This window comes from Somniosus microcephalus, chromosome 26, assembly GCF_052327205.1.
Source record: "Somniosus microcephalus isolate GS21.2 chromosome 26, FLI_Smic_1.0, whole genome shotgun sequence".
NCBI lineage: Eukaryota > Metazoa > Chordata > Chondrichthyes > Squaliformes > Somniosidae > Somniosus > Somniosus microcephalus.
The window spans coordinates 44623686-44646128 of NC_141012.1; the positions used below are offsets into that span (position 1 = coordinate 44623686).

The 22443-nt window shown below is 48.1% G+C and overlaps 2 protein-coding genes across 6 annotated transcripts in view; one reads left to right on the forward strand and one right to left on the reverse strand.

Moving 5' to 3' along the window:
* srpra (SRP receptor subunit alpha) overlaps nt 1–1908 on the reverse strand; it is a 42015-nt gene extending 40107 nt beyond the window's left edge. For 2 of the 4 annotated variants that reach the window (XM_085968143.1, XM_085968142.1), the window contains exon 1: nt 1645–1908. In XM_085968143.1, the coding sequence (XP_085824269.1) occupies nt 1645–1893 (249 nt within the window). In that variant the 5' untranslated portion in view covers nt 1894–1908. Of the gene's footprint in view, nt 1–1237; nt 1464–1644 lie in introns of those variants that run through there. The other 2 variants (XM_085968145.1, XM_085968144.1) reach the window with 2 other exon arrangements.
* Nucleotides 1909–1946: 38 nt separating this feature from the next.
* The window catches only part of foxred1 (FAD-dependent oxidoreductase domain containing 1), a 50555-nt gene continuing 30058 nt past the window's right edge, over nt 1947–22443 (forward strand). The window contains exons 1-5 of one of the 2 annotated variants that reach the window (XM_085968147.1): nt 1947–2187; nt 9433–9653; nt 11614–11724; nt 14714–14832; nt 16324–16418. In XM_085968147.1, coding sequence (XP_085824273.1) covers nt 2046–2187; nt 9433–9653; nt 11614–11724; nt 14714–14832; nt 16324–16418 — 688 coding nt within the window. In that variant the 5' untranslated portion in view covers nt 1947–2045. The remainder of the gene's footprint in view (nt 2188–9432; nt 9654–11613; nt 11725–14713; nt 14833–16323; nt 16419–22443) is intronic. The other variant, XM_085968148.1, reaches the window with a different exon arrangement.

The following is a 22443-nucleotide window of genomic DNA, read 5'->3' on the forward strand; positions in this document are numbered from 1 at the left end:
GGATGGGCAATAAATGCTGGTCTTGCCAGCAACGCCCACATCCCTTGAACAAATAAAAAATTGCTCAAACATTAGGTACAAGCCACACTAGCTGAAGTGTGGCAAACTGCAGGGATCTCAAATGGGCCTGATTGCATCATCCGATTCCCCAAACTTGCACGCACCAAAAATCTTGCACATGTACAGCGTCTTATCACATCTCAAATAACTTTGTATACAATGGAGTACTTTGATTTGCAGCCATGTGTGTGTTTCATGTTTACCTATATAATCAGCCTGTATACTAAACTGTATCAAGTTTATTTTACTTTCAATCAGTCTTGTGCCCATGGCAGACAACAGCCTCCCATCAGACCAAGACATGATCTGACAAGCTATTGATGCAAAAGTCGAGGGGAGCAGCAGCCCTGTGTATACGATAGCAAAATACTGCGGATGCTGGAAGTCCGAAATAGCAACAGAAAACGCTGGAAAAACTCAGCAGGCCAGGCAACATCCGCAGAGAGAGAAACAGAGTCAACGTTTCAGGTCGATGACCCTTCGTCAGAACTGATGTCGCCTGGCCTGCTGAGTTTTTGCAGCGTTTTCTGTTGTTAGCCCCGTGTATATGTTTAGTCAATTGGGTGTCTGACAGGTGGAAACCTATTGCCATGTTTAATGATCCGTATTAAACGATCCATTTATGTCCCAACTGCAGCATCAATGCTACAGCGGATACACTTCACAGCACCGCTAAGTTTATAGGACTAATCAGCCACCTATGAACTCATTTTTAATGTGGAAACAAGTCATCCTCGGTTCCGAGGGACTGCCTAAGAAGAAGTTTATAGTATAAATGCTTGTATTTTGAAGGATAATTTTTATAGTTACTAACTTGAGAAAAGTGATTGTTCGAAATGCGGAGACGGACCCCAACACTGGAGTGGGGCTGCTTGGAGCAGGGGATCCCCCCCTGGACTCGGGTTTTTGCCCAATTTGCAGCGGTTCACTAGCTGAACCCTGTGCGATGTGGGGGGACCGAGTGTCCCGGCCACTTGGGCTCCTCACATCGTGGGGGGGAACCAGCCCAAGCCCAGAGAGCTGGGGCACAGCTCAGCAGCCGGAGGGGGAAGCGCCAGAGGAGGGGAGGCCAGGCCTGGGCTGGACTGCCGGCTTTTCCCGCATCGCAAGCGGCTTGTGCCCCTGTCGGTGTCCTTTCCCCCCCCCTTTCCCCCGTAGGCCCCAGGCCGCCTCTCACCTGAAGGATGACGCTGCGGATGAGCGCGTTGACGGTGCCGCTGAAGGGGCTGCTCACCCCCTGGAAGCACCACAGCACGATGCCGCCCTTACTGAAGATGGTGAAGAAGTCCAACATGGCGCGACCGGCCGCACGACGATCCACAACAACCGGCGGGTGACAGGACACGTCAGGGGCCGGGCGGCGTCACTTCCGGGCTGGCCCCCGGGTGGGGCGTCACTTCCTGGAAACGATAGCCCCGCCCCCCCACACAGGCGGCTGTCCGCCACTCTCGCGCGCGCTCTCTCTCTCCCTCACACACACAAACATCGTCCATTCAAAACACCACACCAACTGACTTAAAAGCGCCCGTGTCCGCGTTTGATTCTCGGTTTTTATGACGCGCGACAAGAAAAGTCCTCCCCTGCCTGAGGGACGATGAATCGAGTCCGACGGCTGCTCGACTCTCCCAATGTCGGATCCTCTGAGGAAAGGTCATCGACCTCAAACGTTAACTCCTGTTTCTCTCTCTTCACAGATGTTGCCTGACCTGCTGAGTATCTCCAGCATTTTTTTGTTTTTATAATTCCGGACCTCTGGGCTGTGCAAATAAGGAGCAGGTCTTCACTGGGAGGCGGGCGACTTGTTTTTTTGTAATTCCCGCCCGAGAATGCCATCGCACCACGTGATCATGGGGGGGGCGAGGCTCACCTAGCGTGGCTCCTGGCGTCATGACGTAGAGTGACGGGATGACGCCATCGCGCACGGTCGGCTGGGCTCCCCCCAAGCGCGGCTGCGCACGGCCGCCCTCAGTGCCCGCTGGTTCGGGATGGTGCTCCAGATTCGGTGCGGAGTCCGAGCGCTCAGCTTTTGCAGCTTTCTGCGCCGCCGCTCTCGTTTGTGGAGCCGAGGCCAGGCTTGGGCCGCCATCAGCAGCAGCACGGCACGGCGGCGCGACGACTTTATTAAAGGTAAGCACCTCGGGGACGTTTCACTGGACTATATAAATGTAAGCGGTACATAGTCCATGTCTCTGAAGCATGCAGGCCGGCGGGAATCACTGCTGCTTTGTAGACCATGAGCTTGGTGCCGGGTTTGAGGTTCTGGTCTTCAAACACTCTTCCTCAGGCGACCTAAGGCTCCTCCCGCCCTGCTGTATGCTTCAGAGACATGGACCATGTACAGCAGGCACCTCAACGCACTGGAGCGGTACCACCAACGCTGCCTCCGCAAGATCTTGCAAATGCATTGGCAGGATAGGCGCACCAATGTCCGTGTTCTCGCTCAGGCCAACATCCCCAGCATCGAAGCTCTGACCACGCTCGATCAGCTCCGATGGACGGGCCACATCGTCCGCATGCCCGATACGAGACTCCCAAAACAAGCGCTCTACTCGGAGCTCCGACATGGCAGGAGAGCCCCAGGTAGAAGGAGGAAATGCTTCAAGGACACCCGCAAAGCCTCCTTGAAAAAGTGCAACATCCCCATCGACATCTGGAAATTCCTGGCCCAAGACCGCTCAAAGTGGAGGAGAAGCATCCGGGAAGGCGCCGAACACCTCGAATCTCTTCGCCGGGAGCAAGCGGAAGCCAAGCGCAAACAGCGGAAGGAAAGCACGTCAACCCAAGCACCCCATCCACCCGCCATCTGCCCCACCTGTGACAGAGACTGTAGGTCCCACATTGGACTCATCAGTCACCTGAGAACTCATTTTTAATGTGGAAGCAAGTCATCCTCGGTTCCGAGGGACTGCCCAAGAGAGGAGAGATAAATGCAAGCTGTTGTGTTCAATGTGGAGTGATGTGTTCAGGTGGAATGTGCCTTTGTAACATAGAATCATAGAAGTTTATGGCACAGAAGGAGGCCATTCGGCCCATCATATCTGCCGGCTGAAAAAGAGCTCTCCAGCCTAATCCCACTTTCCAGCTCTTGGTCTGTATCCTTGTAGGTTACAGCACTTGAAGTGCATATCCAAGTACTTTTTAAATGTGATGAGTGTTTCTGCCTCAACCCCACCCTTTCAGGCAGTGAGTTCCAGACCCCCACCGCCCTCTGGGTGAAAAAAGTTGTCCTCAACTCCCCTCCAGTCCTTCTACCAATTACTTTAAATCTACGTCCTCTGGTTATTGACCTCTCTGCTAAGGGAACTAGGTGCTTCCTATCCACTCTTATCCTGAAGAGGCAGGATGACCCAACTCGAAATGCGCAACCTGTCCTCTAGCACCTTCGCTAATTAACTTTAGACATTTTTAGCGATTTCAAATCAAGCCCAGCTCGTGCAAACATTGATTTATTTTTAGCACCAAACGGGCTTCAGGTGGACTTTTCACTGCAACCTTGTAGAGTGTGGCACATTACAAAGAGAGAATTTGCATTTATATGGTGCCTTAGGCTCTTCAGTTACATTCTTTTTGAAGTGCATTTACAGTTGTGTAGATAAACAGGTCAACCAACTTGCGCTCAGTAAGCTCCCACAAGCAGTAAATGAGATGAATGACCTAGTAATATAATACATATAAATTACAACACTGAAACAGGTAGCCCATGTTAATGTTTAGAACTACAGGCGAGGAAATCATTTGCATCACAGTTACCCACCCTGTTTACCCTTCAGTTGAGCAAATAGGTGTAAACGCTGATGGGGAAATGCCTATTTCTGTGTTGTAACACGTATGTATTTCTCTATCCCCTTTTCCTTCATCCACCTATCCAATCTCATTTTGAATGTTAAGGTAGTCTCTGCCTCAAACACTAACCTTGAAAACGAATTCCACAGCCTCACAACTATCTTGAGTAAAGAACGAAAGACTTGCACTTAAATAGCGCCTTTCACAATTTTGTTATGGCCCAAAGTGCTTTACAGCCATTGAACTACTTTTGAAGTGTAGTCACTGTTGTAATGTAGGAAACCTGGCAGCAAATATGCACACAGCAAGGTCGCACAAACAGCAATATGAGAAATGACCAAATAATCTGATGTTGGTTGAGTGATAAATGTTGACCAGGATACCGGGGAGAACTCCACTGCTCTTATAGGAACAGGAGTAAGTCATTCAGCTCCCTTGAGCCTGTTCCGCCATTCAATGAGATCTAATTCCATGTACCCCATATCCGTTCATACCTTTGGTTAACAAAAAGCTATCCATCTCCGATTTAAAGTTAACAATTGACCTAGCATCAGTGCAGTTTGCGGAAGAGAGTTCCAAACTTCTACCACCCTTTGTGTGTAGAAGTGTTTCCTAATTTCATTCCTGAAAGGTCTGGCTCTAATTTTTAGACAATGCCGCCTAGTCCTAGAATCTCCAACCAGCGGAAATAGTTTCTCTCTATTTACCCTATCTGTTCCTCTTAATATCCTAAAAACTTCGACCAGATCGCTCCTTAACCTTCTAAATTCTTCGGAATACAATGCTAATTTGTGTAATCTCTCCTCGTAACTTAACCCTTGGAGTCCGGGTATCATTCTAGTAAATCTACGCTGCACTCCCTCCAAGGCCAATATATCCTTCCTACGGTGTGGTGCCCAGAACTGCTCACCGTACTCCAGGTGTGGTCTAACCAGGGCTTTGTGTAGCTGCAGCATAACTTCTACCCCCTTGTACTCTAGTCCTCGAGATATAAAGGGCAGCATCCCATTAGCCTTTTTGATTATTTTCTGTACCTGTTCAAGATATTTTAATGATCTATGCACCTGGAGCCCCGAGTCTCTTTGGACATCCACTGTTTTTAGCTTTTCACCATTTAGGAAGTGCCCTGTTCTCTCCTTTTTAGGTCCAAAGTGGATGAGCTCACATATATTCAAGAAGGAGTTAGATATATTTCTTAAGGCTAAAGGGATCAAGGGGTATGGGGAGAAAGCAGGGACAGGGTACTGAGTTTGGATGATCAGCCATGATCTCATTGGATGGCGGAGCAGGCTCGAGGGGCCGAATGGCCTACTCCTGCTCCTGTCTTCTATGTTTCTATTTGCTTACATTGAAATCCATTTGCCACAGTTTTGCCCATTCTCTTAATCTATCGATATCCCTTTGTAATTTTATGTTTTCATCTACAATGCTGCCTATCTTTGTGTCATTGACAAATTTGGATATAAGACTTTCTAGGCCATCATCTAAGTCATTAATAAACATTGTGAATAGTTGAGGCCCCACCACAGATCCCTGCGGGACACCACTAGTCACATCCTGCCAATTAGAGTTCCTGCCCATTATCCCTACTCTCTCTCTCTCCTGCCGCTCAGCCAATTTCCTAAACAGGTCAATCAATTTCCCTCAATTCCATGGGCTTTTACCTTAGAGTCCCACATAAGAGACCGTTATCTATCAAATTCCTTCTGGATGTCCATAGACATTCCCCTGTCCACTTCTGACCATTCTCTTTTTCCTAATGTAGCTGTAAAATTCTTCGTATTGATTTTGATATCCCTTGCAAGTTTCTTTTCATACTCCCTTTTTGTAGCTCTTGCTCTCTGTTTTGCCACCCTTTGCTGTTCTTTGTATCTTTCCCATTCGCCAGGATCTGTGCTGTTTTTTATGCCCTTTCCTTTAGTTTTATGCTGTCCCTTCTTTAGTTGTCCATGGCTTTTTTTTGGCAAGTCGAGCTCTTGCCCCTCAGGTATAAACTGGTTCTGTATCACAAATTCTTTTTTAAACATCTCCCACTGATCTTCTGCCGTTTTACCCATTAACAGATTTGCCCAGTTTACTGTGGACAGTCTCTGCCTCATCCCGTTGAAGTCATCCTTAACTAAATCAAAAATCTTGGTAGCTGTTTCGCGTTTCTTCCTTTCAAATGCTACGTTGAACTTGATCGTGTTATGATCGCTATTGGATAAATGTTCACGCACAGTTAGGCTGTTATAGTGCCGTAGGAACTTTTACATTCATCTCAAGAGGGCTGATTGGGCCTCAGATTAACGTCGACATCTCCGATAGTGCAGCGCTCCCTCAGTACTGCACGGGAGTGTCAGCATAGATTTCTGTGCTCAAGTCTCTGGAGTGAGGATTGAGCCCACAACCTTCTGACTCAGACGACAGTGCGATACACTGAGCTGAGGCTGACACCTAACCACACTGACCATTGTGAGTCCATCTGTGTCACAAATCCCTCCATAGCGAGAATTCTGATGTAATGATTTGGGAGACTTCTCTATTCAGCTTTTTTATATGACTTTTTGAATATGCGGGGTTAATCTTTTTTTAAAACAGAATTGGGTGTCTTACCGTACTAAACTTAGATGGCGATTAGTGCCCAGCTGTCTGAGAACACGGAGGTTATTAAATGTAAACCAGACAAGATGCAGAAGCTTGTTTCTAGATGCTAATCAAACTGCTGGCTAAGGGACAATGTGTCTTTGAATTGTAAGATTTTTAATGGCTCTGGTTCTACTGAGGGCATTAAGAGTCAACTGTGAAGTTGGGATTGGAGTCATGTAGGCCAGACTGGTTAGCGAAGGACATTGGTGAACTGGTTTTTACAACAATCTGGCAGCTTTTATAATCATTTTTCTGGTGCTAGACACAAATGACCAGGTTTATTGAATTCAATTTCACAACTTGCCAAGGTGGGATTTAAATTTACGACTTCTGGGTTGATATTATACATTAGTCGTGTGGTTATGGCAATGGGCTATCATATAACCAAATAGTTTCAGTTGTCATAAGTTTTAAAATGTGCAAGCATTAGAGCTTAATGTATTACATTATACAGGAAACTTTGTGTTATCCGGAGGCTAAATGTCCGGCAAGCTCGAGCCATCGGCAAAAATCAGGAGCCGTTTTGTTAGGTTTTTTTTCTTCTTGTGGCTTTTTTTTCAACAGTCAGGCTCTGGAAAGTCTCTCTGAAGCTGTTGCTAAGCGACAGAGACGCTTCCAAGGTACAGGCCGACTGTGTAGAAGCTGTTGCTAAGCAACAGTGTTTGTTGTCAGATACGGAGATGAAAAGCTCCGTATGCTTCAACATTAGCGCTAGTTTGTCTGGCAGTTTTGAGGGAACGGCAGCAGCTCGGTCCCGTCGGTGCCGGATAGCACAAAGTTTCCTGTAAATGGATTGAACTATGAAGAGAGCCTCATTGTAATAAAACTCAAATGCACATTTTTTAAAGAAAAGAAAGAAAAAGAAAGACTTGCATTCTATAGATCCTTTCACGACCACCGGACGTCTCAGTGCTTTACAGCCAATGAAGTACTTTTGGAGTGTAGTCACTGTCATGTGGGAAACGCGGCAGCCAAGTTGCGCACAGCAAGCTCCCACAAACATCAGTGTGATAATGACCAGATAATCTGTTGTGTTGATTTGAGAGATAAATATTGGCCAGGACACTGGTGCAAACTCCCCTGCTCTACTTCAAAATAGTGCCATGGGATCTTTTATGTCCACCTGAGAGCAGACGGGACCTCGGTTTAATGTCTCATCTGAAAGACGGCACCTCCGACAGTGCAGCACTCCCTCAGCACTGCACTGGAGTGTCAGCCTAGCTTTGTGCTCAAGTCCCTGGAGTGGGATTTGAACCCACAACCTTCTGACTCAGGCGAGTGCGCTACCCACTGAGCCACAGCTGACACTATAAAAAGCATTGAGTGCGATGAAAGAACTGGGCAAGCTGTGATTTCAAAGGGCCAGCAGTGGTCCACAGCAAATGGACGATGAGGGAGGCTGCCTTTACATCAAAGAATGACACTCTGTACCGTATACAGTCCATCCCATAGCTTTCTGTTCCTTGATTTGCAGTGCCCATATCATGTGAGGCAGCTCAGAGGGGCTTCCCTGGAGTCATCTCCCATGTAACCTCCATCCATCGGTCAGAGGTCACTGAAAAGAAGTAGAAAGATTTGAAACATTTTATACAGTGTGTAAGTCTATTATTGAACTTTTTAGTTTCTTGTGTGTAACGTCTTACTAGTAATTAATCTGACCATTACGTTTAGCCTGAATGTAATGCCCTGACTGGTATTTGCTGTATTTCAGAAGTAGACAAGAGAACGTAGTACTCATCCCACATACCCTCCAGTATAAAATACCATAATCGCGAATCCCTTTGTTCATTATTCTGCTCACAACAAACGTAAGAGTACAGTTTTTGATTCACGGAAGACTCAGTTTACCCGTGGAAACTACACCAATACCATGACTGCAAGGTGAAAAGTGTTGAAAGAAAGCCTGAACTTCAACACATTCCCTCAGGGAGCTATCTGTGCACTGACCATTGTGTCTCAGTCTCTCCGACAGGAAGATGCCCCATAGACATATTGCTTCATTGACTGGTGCCCTCAATCCTTCCCCCATGGAGATAGCTGTACACTGGTGCCCCTCAATCCCTCTCCCGTGGAGCCTCCAGTCAGAGAAAGTTCTGTGAAATTTGTCCCTGAACGTAATGCAACATAAGTCCAGGATATTGATCCATGATTTATTAAGTCCTGTCTGGTTGACCTCTACAGCTAAGTCATTGCTGTTAAGTAAGGTAGGGAAAATGATCATTTGAACCCCACTTTGGCTTTCCTGCCATGATTCTGGAACTAATGGTCTGTTTCCTCTTTCCTAATCGGACCTGTCCATTTTTATTAAAACCCTGGCACGCTTTTCTGTTCCACCCCTGTTGGTAACCTCTTCCCCAATTCTATCACCCTCTTACTAAAAACAAAAAAGTTGCATAAATTTCCTATTTTCTTTTGATGGTCAACTTTTTTGTTGACCCACAGTAAAAAAAAAAAAAAAAAAAAAAATTTCTGGATCCAAATTCTACGAAAATATTGAAGACCTCTGTTAAGTCTTTTTGAGACAATAATCCAGGACAAAATTAATTGGGAAATTATCGGCTAATAAATGGAAGTCAGCACGGATTTGTTAAATTGTGTTTGACTAACTTGATTAAATTCTTTGAAGTAACGGAAAGGGCTGATGAGGGTCGTGCAGTTGATGTCAGTGACAGCCCAGTTGGTAATTGGACTGCGCAGTGAGGCACTGAGCCATACGGACCAGAAACGGTGGGCTTTGACCCTGCTCCGTGTGGCGTTCGCTGCCTTTAGCCAGGGCAGCACTAGGGGTGCTGTAATTGGCCTCACTCTCTCACGGTTAAGAAGGGTAAAATTGGCTAGGGTTCCTGATCGCTATCGCTGCTGGAATGTGCATGGATGTTGGGTGACGACGGAAGAAGATTTGACTGTAATGTGTCTGATGAGGCGACAGCCCCTTTAACAGTTATTCTGTGTCTGTTCTAGATCTGGAAAATGAGTTTGTCAAATTCAGGCAGAAAGCAAAGGAAGTGCTCCCCGGCAGTGACTGGAGCCCCCTGCACCAGACTCCGGGGCTGCCTCCTGAGTGGGCTGACATCGTCATCGTGGGAGGAGGAGTAATAGGCTGGTCCACTGCCTACTGGTTGAAGAAAAAAGAGGCAATCCGGGAAGGAGTCCGAGTGGTGGTAATCGAGAGAGACCCAACTGTGAGTCGACTGCCGGCAGGGGAATATAACTCTTCCTGGGCCAACCACTTCTCCACTCATATACACTGTGACAATGAAACAAACACTAACATTACAATAAAAATAGTCAAACAGGCTGGAATATGATCGCATAACTACTAAAAAAAAAATTGTAAAATAAAAAAGTAAGCACAATACAGGTGCTACTTCTGTTGTCCCTTCTCTTCTATTTTAGGTTTCATTTTAACTTAATTTTAGTCTCTTTCTAACCTATTACAACCTTGTACAATCATACAGGACAGGAGGCCATTTGGCCCATCGTGTCCATGCTGGTTCTTTGAAAGAGCTGTCCAATTAGTCCCACTCCCTTGCTCCCTCCCCGTATCCCTGCAAATTGTTCCTTTTCAAGTATATATACAATTACCTTTTCAAAGTTACTATTGAATTTGCTTCCACTACCCTTTCAGGTACTGCATTCCAGATCATAACAACTCAGTGTAAAAACAAATTTTCCTCCTCTCCACTGTGCCGCCCCTGCCAATCCCGCCCCCGTCCCCCCCCCCCCCCGGGCAGGTTCTTTGACAATTATCTTAAATCTGTGTCCTCTGGTTACCGACCCACCTGCCAGTTGAAACAGTTTCTCTCTCTCTCTCTCTCTCTCTCTCTCTCAATTTTGAACAACTCTATTAAATTTCCCCGTAACGTTCTCTGGTCTAAGGAGAACAATCCCACCTTCTCTAGTCTTCCCACATAACTTGAAGGCTGCCAACCCTGATGCCATTATAGTAAATCTCCTCTGCATTCATCTACCTTGCATCCCTTTAGAATAAAAAATGTCACTTGTTTGGCTTGGCGCCTGTTTTAAAGACTGCTCTTAGAGCTCTCAAAATGGGAGATACTGGAAATAAGAACAGGCACATCAGACTCCGTGAACAAAAGTGTCAAATTAATGTTTTGGGTGGGGACTCCTTCATCAGAACTCACTCCATCAATTTTTTTCCTTTTTCTATTACTATGTATTTCCAGCATTTTCTGTTCTTATTTTGGATTTCCACTATTTGTACCTTGTCTAGTTATAGTGACAAAGACTGAAAGAATGGCCTCGAACCAAAGTCAATCTTTGATGTTTTTTTTGTTCTCTTTACTTAAGGATGGATATACTTGCCTTAGAGGGAGTGCAGCGAAGGTTCACCAGACTGATTCCCGGGAAGGGTGCATTGTCCTGTGAGGAGAGATTGAGGAGACTAGACCTATATTCCTTAGAATTTAGAAGAATGAGAGGTGATCTCACTGAAACTTTTAAAATTCTTACAGGACTTGACAGGGTAGATGCAGGGAGGATGTTTCCCCTGGCTGGGGAGTCTAGAACCAGGGTCACAGTCTCAGAATAAGGGGTCGGCCATTTAGGACTGAGGAGAAATTTCTTCAGTCAGAGGGTGGTGAATCTTTGGAATTTTCTACCCCAGAGGGCTGTGGATGCTCAGTCGTTGAGTATATTCAAGACTGAGATCGATATATGAATCAAGGGATATGGGGATAGTGCAGGAAAGTGGAGATGAGGTAGAAGATCAGCCATGATCTTATTGAAAGGCGGAGCAGGCTCGAATGGCCGACTCCTGCTTCACGCCAGACTCCAGCTCAAAAACTCTGAGCTGAAGTTCCTCAAGATGCAGGCACTTACTGCAGACGTGGTTGTCCGGCATCACCATGCTATCCACAAACTTCCACGTGCTGCAGTTGCAGCACACCACCTGCACTGCCATCCCGATATGACCTTGTTTTATTTAATTTAATTAGGTAACTTAGTTTACAGTGTAGTTTCTTGACTACTTACTTGATCTAGATTAAGTTATGGGTACTGAAATTCAATATTTATCTGTAACACCAAGCACTACAAGTAGTGTAACTCTGGGCCACATACAATAGTGTTTTACTGAACGTCTCTTGCTACAGATGCTGATCTCTTTTCTCTTGCACACAGTATTCCAGAGCCTCCTCAGTCTTGTCAGTAGGAGGAATTCGCCAGCAGTTCTCTCTGCCAGAAAACATCCACCTGTCCATGCAGTCTGCTCACTTCCTTCGCAATATCCAGGTACCGACAGAAGGAGCCCCACCGCATGGCTGGCTGCTGCTTAGTGTTTTTCACTTTGCGGAATGATTTCTCGCAGGGGTTGAAAGTCTACTTGAAAGGTTGTTTTTGAAGTTTGGAAGTAAAAAAACAGCAGCTTACCCTGCTTTTCCATCTATTTTCTCTCCCCTTCTCCTTGTTGAGTCGTGCTGGGGTGCAGTTCTGCAGGCACCAGCAGCCTTTCAGTACCTCACCCAAAAGGCCATTCTTCATATGTGAGTCCAAGTAGTGAGTGTTGGCAGGATATTTGACCCTTGGGATGTCACAGTTGAGCCGGATCCATTCTCACAGGAGCAGGAGCCCTAACTGATTTCCTCCCTCCCCCACCCCGGCCACCAATTGAGCCACAACTGCCATTAGTGAGATCAGATAACTTGGCACAGACCAGGGATCGAAGCCGGGATGTTCCTAATTTGTACAGCTCGGTAGCGCACCAGATAGTGCACTGATTCTTAAGGGGAACTAAGCACATTTTAAAATCATGTCTTGTCCTTGGTCTGATTATGTTACTGTGTCAGATTTCTCAATAAAAGTGGCTCCAGGTAGAAGGTACACTGCTTAATGTTCCAGCTTCAGAACACTTGCCGCACTTGTCCCACTAACATTACAGTGGCCAAAGGAATGTCACAAAAAAACTGTTGTTGCAAATATGGACCAAAAGTATTTTCTAGGCTTTGGTCCCAAAGTGAATGCCTGGTAATATAGTACAAAAATAGCTCATTAAGTAAATGTCTCGGAGCCGACAAACTTTATCGGACGATGGATCCTGCCATCACTTTCACCTGTTTCATTTTCTGTCTTCTGCTTTTGAACCAGAAGCTGATTAACTTAAGATCCCACAGGGGACGAGGGTCCATTTAGCTTTGCAACTTGGAACTTGCCATGTTTGAGATGAGGATTGTGGTTCTTTTGTCATGTATCTTTATCCTTCATATCAGAATTGGTCTGCCCCTTCATTAACAGGTAACTCTCTTAAATTAGGGCTCAATCAAAATAAAAAGTGGATCGCTGACCAATGTTCAATAGTTTTATCTGATAAAACCAACACATACGAAAACGACAGGCAGGAGAAAACCAGCTGGTCCATTAATCCTGCCCCGCACTCATGGTGTCTGGAGCATCGTGATTAGATACTTCCTACAACACCCCACCAGAGCCATGTAATCTCCTGGCAGTGGGGAAAAAACAGAAAACCCCAACCGCATGGCCAATAAGGGAGGAAAAAAACTGGAAAATTTCTCTCCGACCCCCTCGGGTGATCAAAACCAGCCCAGGAGATCATACTGACAGTGCGTACGTTACCACATTCCTTCTGTATGATGTGTTCTCTGCCTCAACCAAGAACCGGTCCAACTCCCTCTTGAAGGCATTTAGAGTCAGCATCAATGTTCCCGTTCGGCTGCGCAGCTCTCTGCCGGTCCCCCGCAGCCCGGGACCGGCTTTTTCAATGTTAAAGTTAGTGCATGCGTGAAACTGAATGGATCGCCTAGCCCCTTTAAAGGGGCCGAGCACCCAAAAAACATTACGGGGGGGCATTGGTCAGCGCTCACCATAGCAGCCGACAATGCATTTCAGAGGCTCACTACTCCCTTGGAAAGGGAGAACCACCTCATATCCAGCCTATTCCTAATTTTGCGTAGTTTAAACCCATGTCTGTTGGTCCTCTCTAATCTGTCACACTGGAATAATCCATCGATAAGCACGCAATCCAGCCCTTTCATTATTTTATATAAACCTCTTTCAGGTCGCCTCTAAGTCCATGCTGCTCTAAAGTAAATAAGAAAGAAAGAAGAATAATGTGACTATCAGTGTAGGATCAGGTGGATGAGTGCATGTTTCCCTGGGCAGTGGTCTTGATGCCTCATTTTAAGGCAATCTACTGTTGCTCCATTATCTGATTTCCCCCTCCAAACTCCCTTTTTAAAAAAAAAAAAAAGTGTAAGGTTAGCTGCTGGGAGACAACAGCTATGCTCTGCTGCTCTGTTTCTGACATCCCACTGCCAGCCACATACAGGTGTTGAGTACGGGTACGATAAGGTGTGTGCGGCTATCCAAATCATCATAGAACCCATTATTGGCATGTTTGAGTAGTGCTTCAGATGCTTCGACAGATCAAGAGATGCAGCCTGGAAATCGTAGTCTGCTGCATTCTCCGCAGCTCTGTCTTCCATTGAAGCAATTGGAGAAGGAGCCTAGCCAAGTGCAGCAAGAAGACCAAGATGGGCATGGTGAAGCAGCTTGCAGGATGCCAGACTCGAATGAGACCTTCACTTGAGGCCCCCGTCCATTCAAAGCATTTAACAGTCTGAGGTGGTGAAAGACGTGATATACAGGAAACTTTGGTATATCCGGCACCGACGGGACCGAGCTGTTGCCGATCTATCAAAACTGCCGGACACACCAGCGTTAATGTTGAAGCATACGGAGATTTGCAGCTCCGTATCTGGCAACAAACACTGTTGCTTAGCAACAGCTTCTAAACAGTTGGCCGTACCTTAGAAGCGTCTCTGTAGCTTAGCAACAGCTTCAGAGAGACTTTGCAGAGCCTGACTGTTGGAAAAAAACCCTACGAGAAGAAGAAAAAAAACCTAACAAAACGGCTGCTGATTTCTGCCGGTAGATCGAGGTTTCCGGACATACAACCTCCGGATAAACCAAAGTCTCCTGTAAATGCAAGTTTGTTCTTTGTCTTTTCAATGTTGCTGACTACAAAACGAAGAACAAATCCCTCTTTGATTGGCCTGGACAAATGTACCAGAAACTCTGTGTACATGTTAAGTTCCGTCTATCTAAGCTTTAATGTTGTAGGCACCAAACCATTGGGGGAGCCCCTTGGTTCTAACTGTGGTAAACCCTTTAACTTCCTCGTGTGATAATTGAGTGGGATCCTCGACACGGTGGGTGGAAGCAGAACACTAACCATGAGTTTAAGTTCACTCTGTCTGTCTAACAGGAGCACTTGAACGTGGTGAATGAGGACCCTGTGGATATCCAATTCAACCCCTCGGGCTATCTATTTCTGGCTGGGAAGGAGGGGAGTGCAATCTTGGAGGAAAATTATCGTATTCAGAGGTGAGATACTTGGATGCTAAGGTTTGAAGTCCCTGCCATACAAGGATTTCAAGAAGATTAAATAATAAGGGTGAAGCACTTTATAAAAAATTAAAAAAAATTATTTTCTTCCAATTTTCTCTTTTGAAGGTGCAGACACTTTTTGTAGTACTCTAGCACCCTCCGTGCCTCTCCCAACTGCTTATTCTTGTGTGAGCCCACATAGTAAGTGTTGGAAGGTTGTTAAATCACAGGCACCAGGACTAAGCACAATCGTATCCTCACCTGATGTCTACACATGGAAACTATCCTACAGGGTCAATAGATAGCGACCAGGATCAGGACCCACATTCGCCGGCTCGGCTTACAAATGGCAAACTGGCTGTTTGCTCCCTGCTGCCAGGAGGTGTATGGGGGCTGTGGTGAGGGAAGAGAGCTTCTTGGATGTTGCAGCACACAGGGTGCCAATTCCCTGTGCCACAGATTGGGTGGATGCAGGTTTTTGATGCCGTGTTGTTTTTAACCTAAGACACGCACGCCACTGTGGAAATGTGCCAGTTGAAGGGCTGGGTATCTCGCTGGCAGGGAGTGAGGGGGGAAATCAGGGGAGTCGATCTCCAGACCCAGCCACCAGTGGCTGCTTGTACAGCCCCTCTGGCATAGGCTTGGGCAATAGATTGGGAGAAGGGGAAGTGCAACGAGACCTGGGCGTCCTTGTGCACCAGTCGCTGAAGGTAAGCATGCAGGTGCAGCAGGTGGTTAAGAAGGCAAATGGTATGTTGGCCTTCGTAGCGAGAGGGTTTGAGTACAGGAACAAGGATGTCTTGCTGCAGTTGTACAGGGCCTTGGTGAGACCACACCTTGAGTATTGTGTGCAGTTTTGGTCGCCTTATCTGAGGAAGGATGTTCTTGCCATGGAAGGAGTGCAGTGAAGATTCACCAGGCTGATACCTGGGATGGCAGGAATGACGTATGAGGAGAGATTGGGTCGATTGGGCTTGTACTCGCTGGAGTTTAGAAGAATGAGGGGGGATCTCATTGAAACTTATAAAATTCTAACAGGACTAGACAGACTAGATGCAGGAAAGATGTTCCCGATGGTTGGGGAGTCCAAAACCAGGGGTCACAGTCTAAGGATAAGGGGTAAGCCATTTAGGACAGAGATGAGGAGGAATTTCTTCACCCAGAGAGTGGTGAACCTGTGGAATTCTCTACCACAGAAGGCAGTAGAGGCCAATTCATTAAATATATTCAAGAAGGAGTTGGATATATTTCTTAAGGCTAAAGGGATCAAGGGATATCGGGAGAAAGCGGGGACAGGGTACTGAATTTGGATGATCAGCCAGGATCGCATTGAATGGGAGAGCAGGCTCGAGGGGCCGAATGGCCTACTCCTGCTCCTATCTTCTATGTTTCTATGGTCACCAACCTATGGGGATAAGTGCATGATTACAGCGGGAAAAGGGATTGGCTAAATGAGAAAAGGGTTAATCTAATGTTTCCAACCTTCAGGAATGAGGGAGCAGTAGTCACTCTGCTAACTCCACAGCAGTTACAGAGAAAGTTCCCATGGATCAACACAGATGGGGTTGTCGTAGCTTCATACGGTGAGTGCATCATGAAAAATAACTGACTAATAATTAAAAAGATTTTAATCATTTAAAAAATTGGTGACTTTTTTGTACTCACCAGGGTGAAAGACGTCACTGCTGGGTAGTGGAGCGATTCCCTATTTCAGGCAGTCAGTGTTAAATCAGCCAAACCCAGGTCAGGTACAGCACAGCTAGGTGCAGAGTACAACTCCCACTCCTCTACCCCAGCACATCTGCTCACCCAACCTCATAAGCGAGACTCTAATGCACCATATTTCCATTCCCTACATTAGCCAACCTATGGCCTTTAAGTGTTAGTGCCAATTGTGTTGAAATAGGGGCAGTTTTATGCTGTGGTCCCATGCACACTTAGAACAGGGCTGGGTCTACCCAAATGTAGGACCCTTATGGCTAGCAGACAGGAGAGACTTTTACCTATTATTCTGGGCTGAATTTTAACACTTTTGGACTGAAACTACCTTAAAATCGCCACTTTTGCAATGAAGAGTTTGATGCATTTCCCCCCCCTCCCGTCCCCTCTCCCCACTATATCACAGAATCACAGAATCACAGAAACCCCACAATGCAGATAGAGGCCATTTCGGCCCATCGAGCCTGCACCGACACATATCCCACCCTATCCCCGTAACCCCACGTATTTAATCCCCCTAACACTAAGGGTCAATTTATCATAGCCAATCAACCTAACCCGCACATCTTTGGACTGTGGGAGGAAACTGGAGCACCCGGAGAAAACCCACGCAAACACGGGGAGAATGTGCAAACTCCACACAGACAGTAGCCCGAGGCCGGATTCGAACCCGGGTCCCTGGCGCTGTGAGGCAACAGTGCTAACCACTATGCCACCGTGCTAGTCCAATACTTATTTCTTACCTGGCTAGTGAGTTTCTTTACCTGAATTAAAACACCTAGGCCTAGAAATTCGGTTGGTAGCACCAGCGATTAGCGCCTAAAGAGCCTGAGAATTGGGGCATTACCCAATGTTCGGGCGGGCGCAGTGAATATTGCGCCACCTCCCATATTGAGTATTGTTTTAGCGCCGGCGCTACCTCTTTGCGCGCGCCCACGGGCGCAGGCAGATTATGGCGTCATTTCAGTGTGCAACGCCTTTTTGGCGCCTGGAACCTTTGCGCCTAGCGCTGTTAGTGACAGTTCAGTGGAACGCTACCAGGCCCTTCTCGTAGTCGGGGGGCACTATTTAAAGGGGACAGCTCTAGTATAAAAGCTGCAGCCACTTGGCCTGTTCATTGTGATCGTTGCTGGAGAGAGTTGGTGAGCTACTGTGGAGCAGATTTTTTGGAATTTAGTCTTAGAATACTTGGGACCTTCAAACCTGTCCGGAGCAGCTGGAGCGCTACACCTAACAGCGTTTGGACCGACTGGCATCGGAATGGGAGCTGCTTTGGATGGCAACGTCCTCATGGCCGGACACTGTGAAGGGGCAGAGAGACGGCGGGAGAGAGGTCGGGATTGGCCAGAAGGAGGAGGGGCAATGTAGGTCGGCCAATCCGAGGGTATGCTGCGAGGGTATTCAGGCAGCAGGTCTCATACCTTGCAATGTCAGAGGAGCAGTGTGTGCGAAGGCTCCGATTCGGGAAGGAGGTTGTAACTGAGCTGTGCCACCTGCTTGCTCAGGATCTGCAACCGCGTCTATGGTGCAGGACCTCTCTGTCGGTGTCTGTTAAAGTGACTGTTGCCCTCAATTTCTATGCCACCGGATCTTTTCAGGCAGCCACTGGGGACATTGCGAATATCTCTCAGTTTGCAGTCCATTGTTGCATCCGGCAAGTTACAGCTGCCCTTTATAGACGAAGGCGTCAATTCATCAACTTCCCTCTAAGCCTGGAGAAGCAGGCGGAGCGCGCGCAGGGCTTCGCTGCTATTGCGGACTTCCCCATGGTGCAGGGGGCGATTGATTGCACACGTGGCTTTGCGGGCGCCATTGCTCAATCCTGAGGACTTCCGCAACCGCAAGGGGTTCCACTCCCTCAATGTGCAGCTGGTCTGTGACCACCGCCAAATGATCATGGCAGTCAACGCCCAATTCCCAGGGAGCAGCCACGATGCCTTCATCCTGCGGCAGACCTCAGTTTGTGACCTTTTTGAGGGGCCGGCTCGCCCACGAGGCTGGCTTCTTGGGGACAAGGGCTATCCTCTCTGCCCATGGCTCATGACACCACTCCGTTTGGCCGCCACCCCAGCAGAAGAGCTGTACAACAGCAGCCATCAGGTGACCAGGAACATTGTGGAGCACACTATTGGTGTGCTCAAACAGCGTTTCTGCTGTCTGGACCATTCGGAGGGAGCCCTGCAGTACTTGCCGGAGCAAGTGGGTCACATCGTTGTCGTCTGCTGCATGCTCCACAACTTGGCCATTCGACGAACCCAGCCAATGCCAGCTGCCCCTCAAGGTCCAGCAGAGCAGGCGGACGAGGAGGAGGAAGATGGGAGGGCTCCTGCAAGTGGACGGGCCATCCGTCAGAGGCTCATCAGGACTTGGTTCCAGGCCCCTCTGGCGGAATGATGGGTGTCATTCGTCCTGCGCACTGCGGATCTTTGAAAGGCTCTGAAGGCCAGCATGACTGTAAATAGTAACGTGTACCATTGCAAATTAAAACTTTTCTTTATTGTCACAAAAGCCCTTCCTTCCAGCATAACAACGTCATGTCAACAGAAACCATAACTAACAAAATAACAGTTAACTCTTCGGCAAAGCCGCAAAACTAAACAAACCATTTCCAACAATCACAACAGGTGAGGGAGTCCTTCAATTTGGCCAAAGAAACGTCTCTGCACCTCCCTCTACTGCTGGCCCCTTGATGGAGAACGACTTCTCTTTCGCGGTCGGCCCCTTCCCTCCCTGCTGCTCCTATGTAATTGAACCCCAGTGGCGGGGTCAAGGCTGGGGGACGCCTGCTGACTGTGGAAGCGCAGAAGCCCCTGAGGGACGGCCTGGCCAACCTCTGGTCTTGGAGGGTGCGGAGGCTGGCTGCTTGATCTGAGCATGGCTGGAAGCAGTGTGCCCTGCAGGTGGTGGCAGCTGCACTGCAGACGTACCAGCGGTGGCATGAGCAATGGTCACCTGCCGAGAGAGGGCACCTGCACCATGGTCAGACGACACACTGGCTCTCTGAGGGGACCGGTTCGGCTCAACCGCCACAATCGCTTGCTCTACTGATTCCTGGCCTTGTATGGTACTGGAAGGGCCCGGGGTGATCCTAGCTGATGCAGATAGGGTGGCTGCAGTGAGAGTTCGCGTTGCCTCAATCTGGGTGTGGACGAGGCCAGCAAGTGACTGCGTGGCAGCAGTGAGGACCTGTGTGGCAGGTGCCAGTGCTTCGGAGAAGCCCTGGACAGTTTTTTCCATTGCTTCGGACAAGGCCGGAGCAGTCCGTTCCACTGCCTCGGACAAGCCCTGGACAGACCTTTCCAGGGATTGTCCGAGGCTCTGAACAGTCCTTTCCATTGCAGCCTCGAAGCCCTGGACAGTCCTCTCCATAGCAGCCCCGAAGCCCTGGACAGTCCTCTCCATAGCAGCCCCGAAGCCCTGGACAGTCCTCTCCATTGCTGCCCCGAAGCCCTGGACAGTCCTCTCCATTGCTGCTCCAAAGTCCAACACACTCTTTGCCAGTGTTTCTATCGACTGAGGCATCCTCCCCACTGCAGCCATCAGCTCGGTGTGCCTGAGCCGGGCCTGGGTGCTCATTTCAGCAAGGCTACGCACCTCCTCTGTGCAGCAGTCATCACTCCCTGCCTTGCCCTCCGGGGAGCCGGTGGCCGAACTTGCCTACCCCCCCCCCCCCCCAGCGTTGTTGCATGCCGCTTGTTCCGACAACTGGCTCATCAGCAGAGGCCCCCTCCGCCCCCCCCTCCCCTCCAGGGAACTACTATCCCCAGTCTGCAGATGTGTACGCTCCCCTGAAGTTGGAACGGATGCTCCGGCTTCCTCCCGATCCTCTCCTCCGGAGGCACTGGCACTGGCAGCTTCAGGGCGCAGATCCCGAGTTGGTGATGCAGCATCTGAAAGCAGGGAGGTGGAAGAGTGGCTTTAGCAAAAGGACAGGTTGGCGGCAAGGCATGCCAGATTGCGGCAAGGCTCTGACCTGGCTGCACACTGAGAAAGCATGCTGGCGGGGGGACCAAGTGGAAGGAGACAGCTGAAAAAGGTGAGAGCCTTACCCTCGCTGTCGAGAAGGGGGTCGGCAGCTGCAGTGGTAACAGGACCACTCAGACGTCCTCCAAGAATCTGGTGCACTCTCTCCTCGAGATCCGTGAGAGTGACCACTTGTGGAGGTCCGCCACCGGTTTGACGCTGGTCCTTTCGGATCGTCGCCAGCTTGGACTGCAGGGGAAAGAAGGGGAAGCTCTGTTACATGATGCCTTGAGAGAGCATCTCATGCCCCCCATGGTGCAAGAGCCCTTACATGATGCCTTGAGTCAAATGTGCATGTGTGTGCCCAGAAAGGGCCATTGGGGCATCATGGCAAGAGGGTGCACGAAGTCAGGTACAGATGGAGGGAATCAGAAGTTTGCATAAACAACACTCACCCTAACGACCCGAGTGAGGTCGTTGAATTTCTTCCTGCACTGAACAGGGCTCCTGGTCGTCATGCTGCTGGAGTTGACCCTCTGAGAAACATCCCTCCAAGCTCGGCGGTAATACTTTTGATTCGGCCTCCTGCCATTGTCAGGATACAGAACATCTCGACGGCGCTCCACTGCGGACACCAACTCCTCCAGAGCCTCAGTGCTGAAGCGCTCTGCTCTCTGTCTCACCTTCTCCATCCTGACCAAGTTTTTTGCGCCAGAGAAGGGCGTGCGCCGATTCTGAGGCCTACAGGGCGTTGAGTGTGGAAGCTGAGGCTGACTGACCCACCCCTTTAAGAGCCGGCCAGCGCCTGGAAGTCTCGTGGTTATCGGTAATTGAGATCACCTGCGCTGCGCCCGTCCGCGCCGATATTGGGTAGCGCCGGAAGTTTTGCGCCTTAGGAGGCCCGTGCAACGTCTGAATTTGCGCCTCAATCCCCTTTGGGGGCGATGCGACCCAATATCGCGCCAGGCGGCGATAAGTTTCGTCTGGCTATAAACTTTGCGCAGCGCCAGTTCTAACGCCTCAAGTGGGGCTATACCCAATTTCTAGGCCCTAGTTTGTTACATTTTTTGGACCTTGCATTAGGAATCTCGATAATTTGTTCAAAAACAACGCTTAGTAAAGCAGTAAATTCAGAGTACACATCTGAGGCGTCCTGAATTAGATTCTGGACTATTTCCATGTGCTGGTGAATGTTGCAGGAGCTTTCCTGAGTCATAGGAGTCCATCACCAAACATCTTAAACTTGAAAAGTAGCACTCCCCATGTTCAGGATGCATCATCACCAAGGGCATCAGCGCCATTTCATCTCGAATTTGACTTTGCAACTTAACTCTCGGGGTATTGTACGTCAGTGATTCTCATCATCGGGGTAACAGTTTGCCTTGGAATCAATTTGTCAGTCGTCCTTTTAAATAATGACCTGTAATTGTTTTGACATCTGATGAGTCGGGGAGGGCAAAAACAATTCTTTTCTCACCCTAGTCATTCTCAAATAATTCGACCAGTTGCACTAATGCCTGATACACTATTGGTTAAATCCTCCATCAATGTGGAGAATTAATTCCAGCTTTTATTTCCTGAAATATTTTACCGTGGCAGGATTTTTGGGTTGATCCAATACCTTAAGTTACTCTGACATTATTCCTAACTTTATAGCAGAAGAGGATGCAATTAAATACTGCAGTCCATCTGTACCCCTAGTTTCTATTGTCTGGGTACCTGCAATTTCTTCTAATTGGATCTTATTAGCACTTTGATTTGTTAGAAACATAATTGGACTTGGCCATTCTCATTTGGGCCTGAATTTTCATTGGATCCAAAGATTTCTGGATCAGTTCTAAGAATATACTGTATAGCTCAGTTTCATTATTCCCCATTGCTGAAATCTTTCATTAAGAATCTTTTAGCTCAGGAACTCACTCTGTC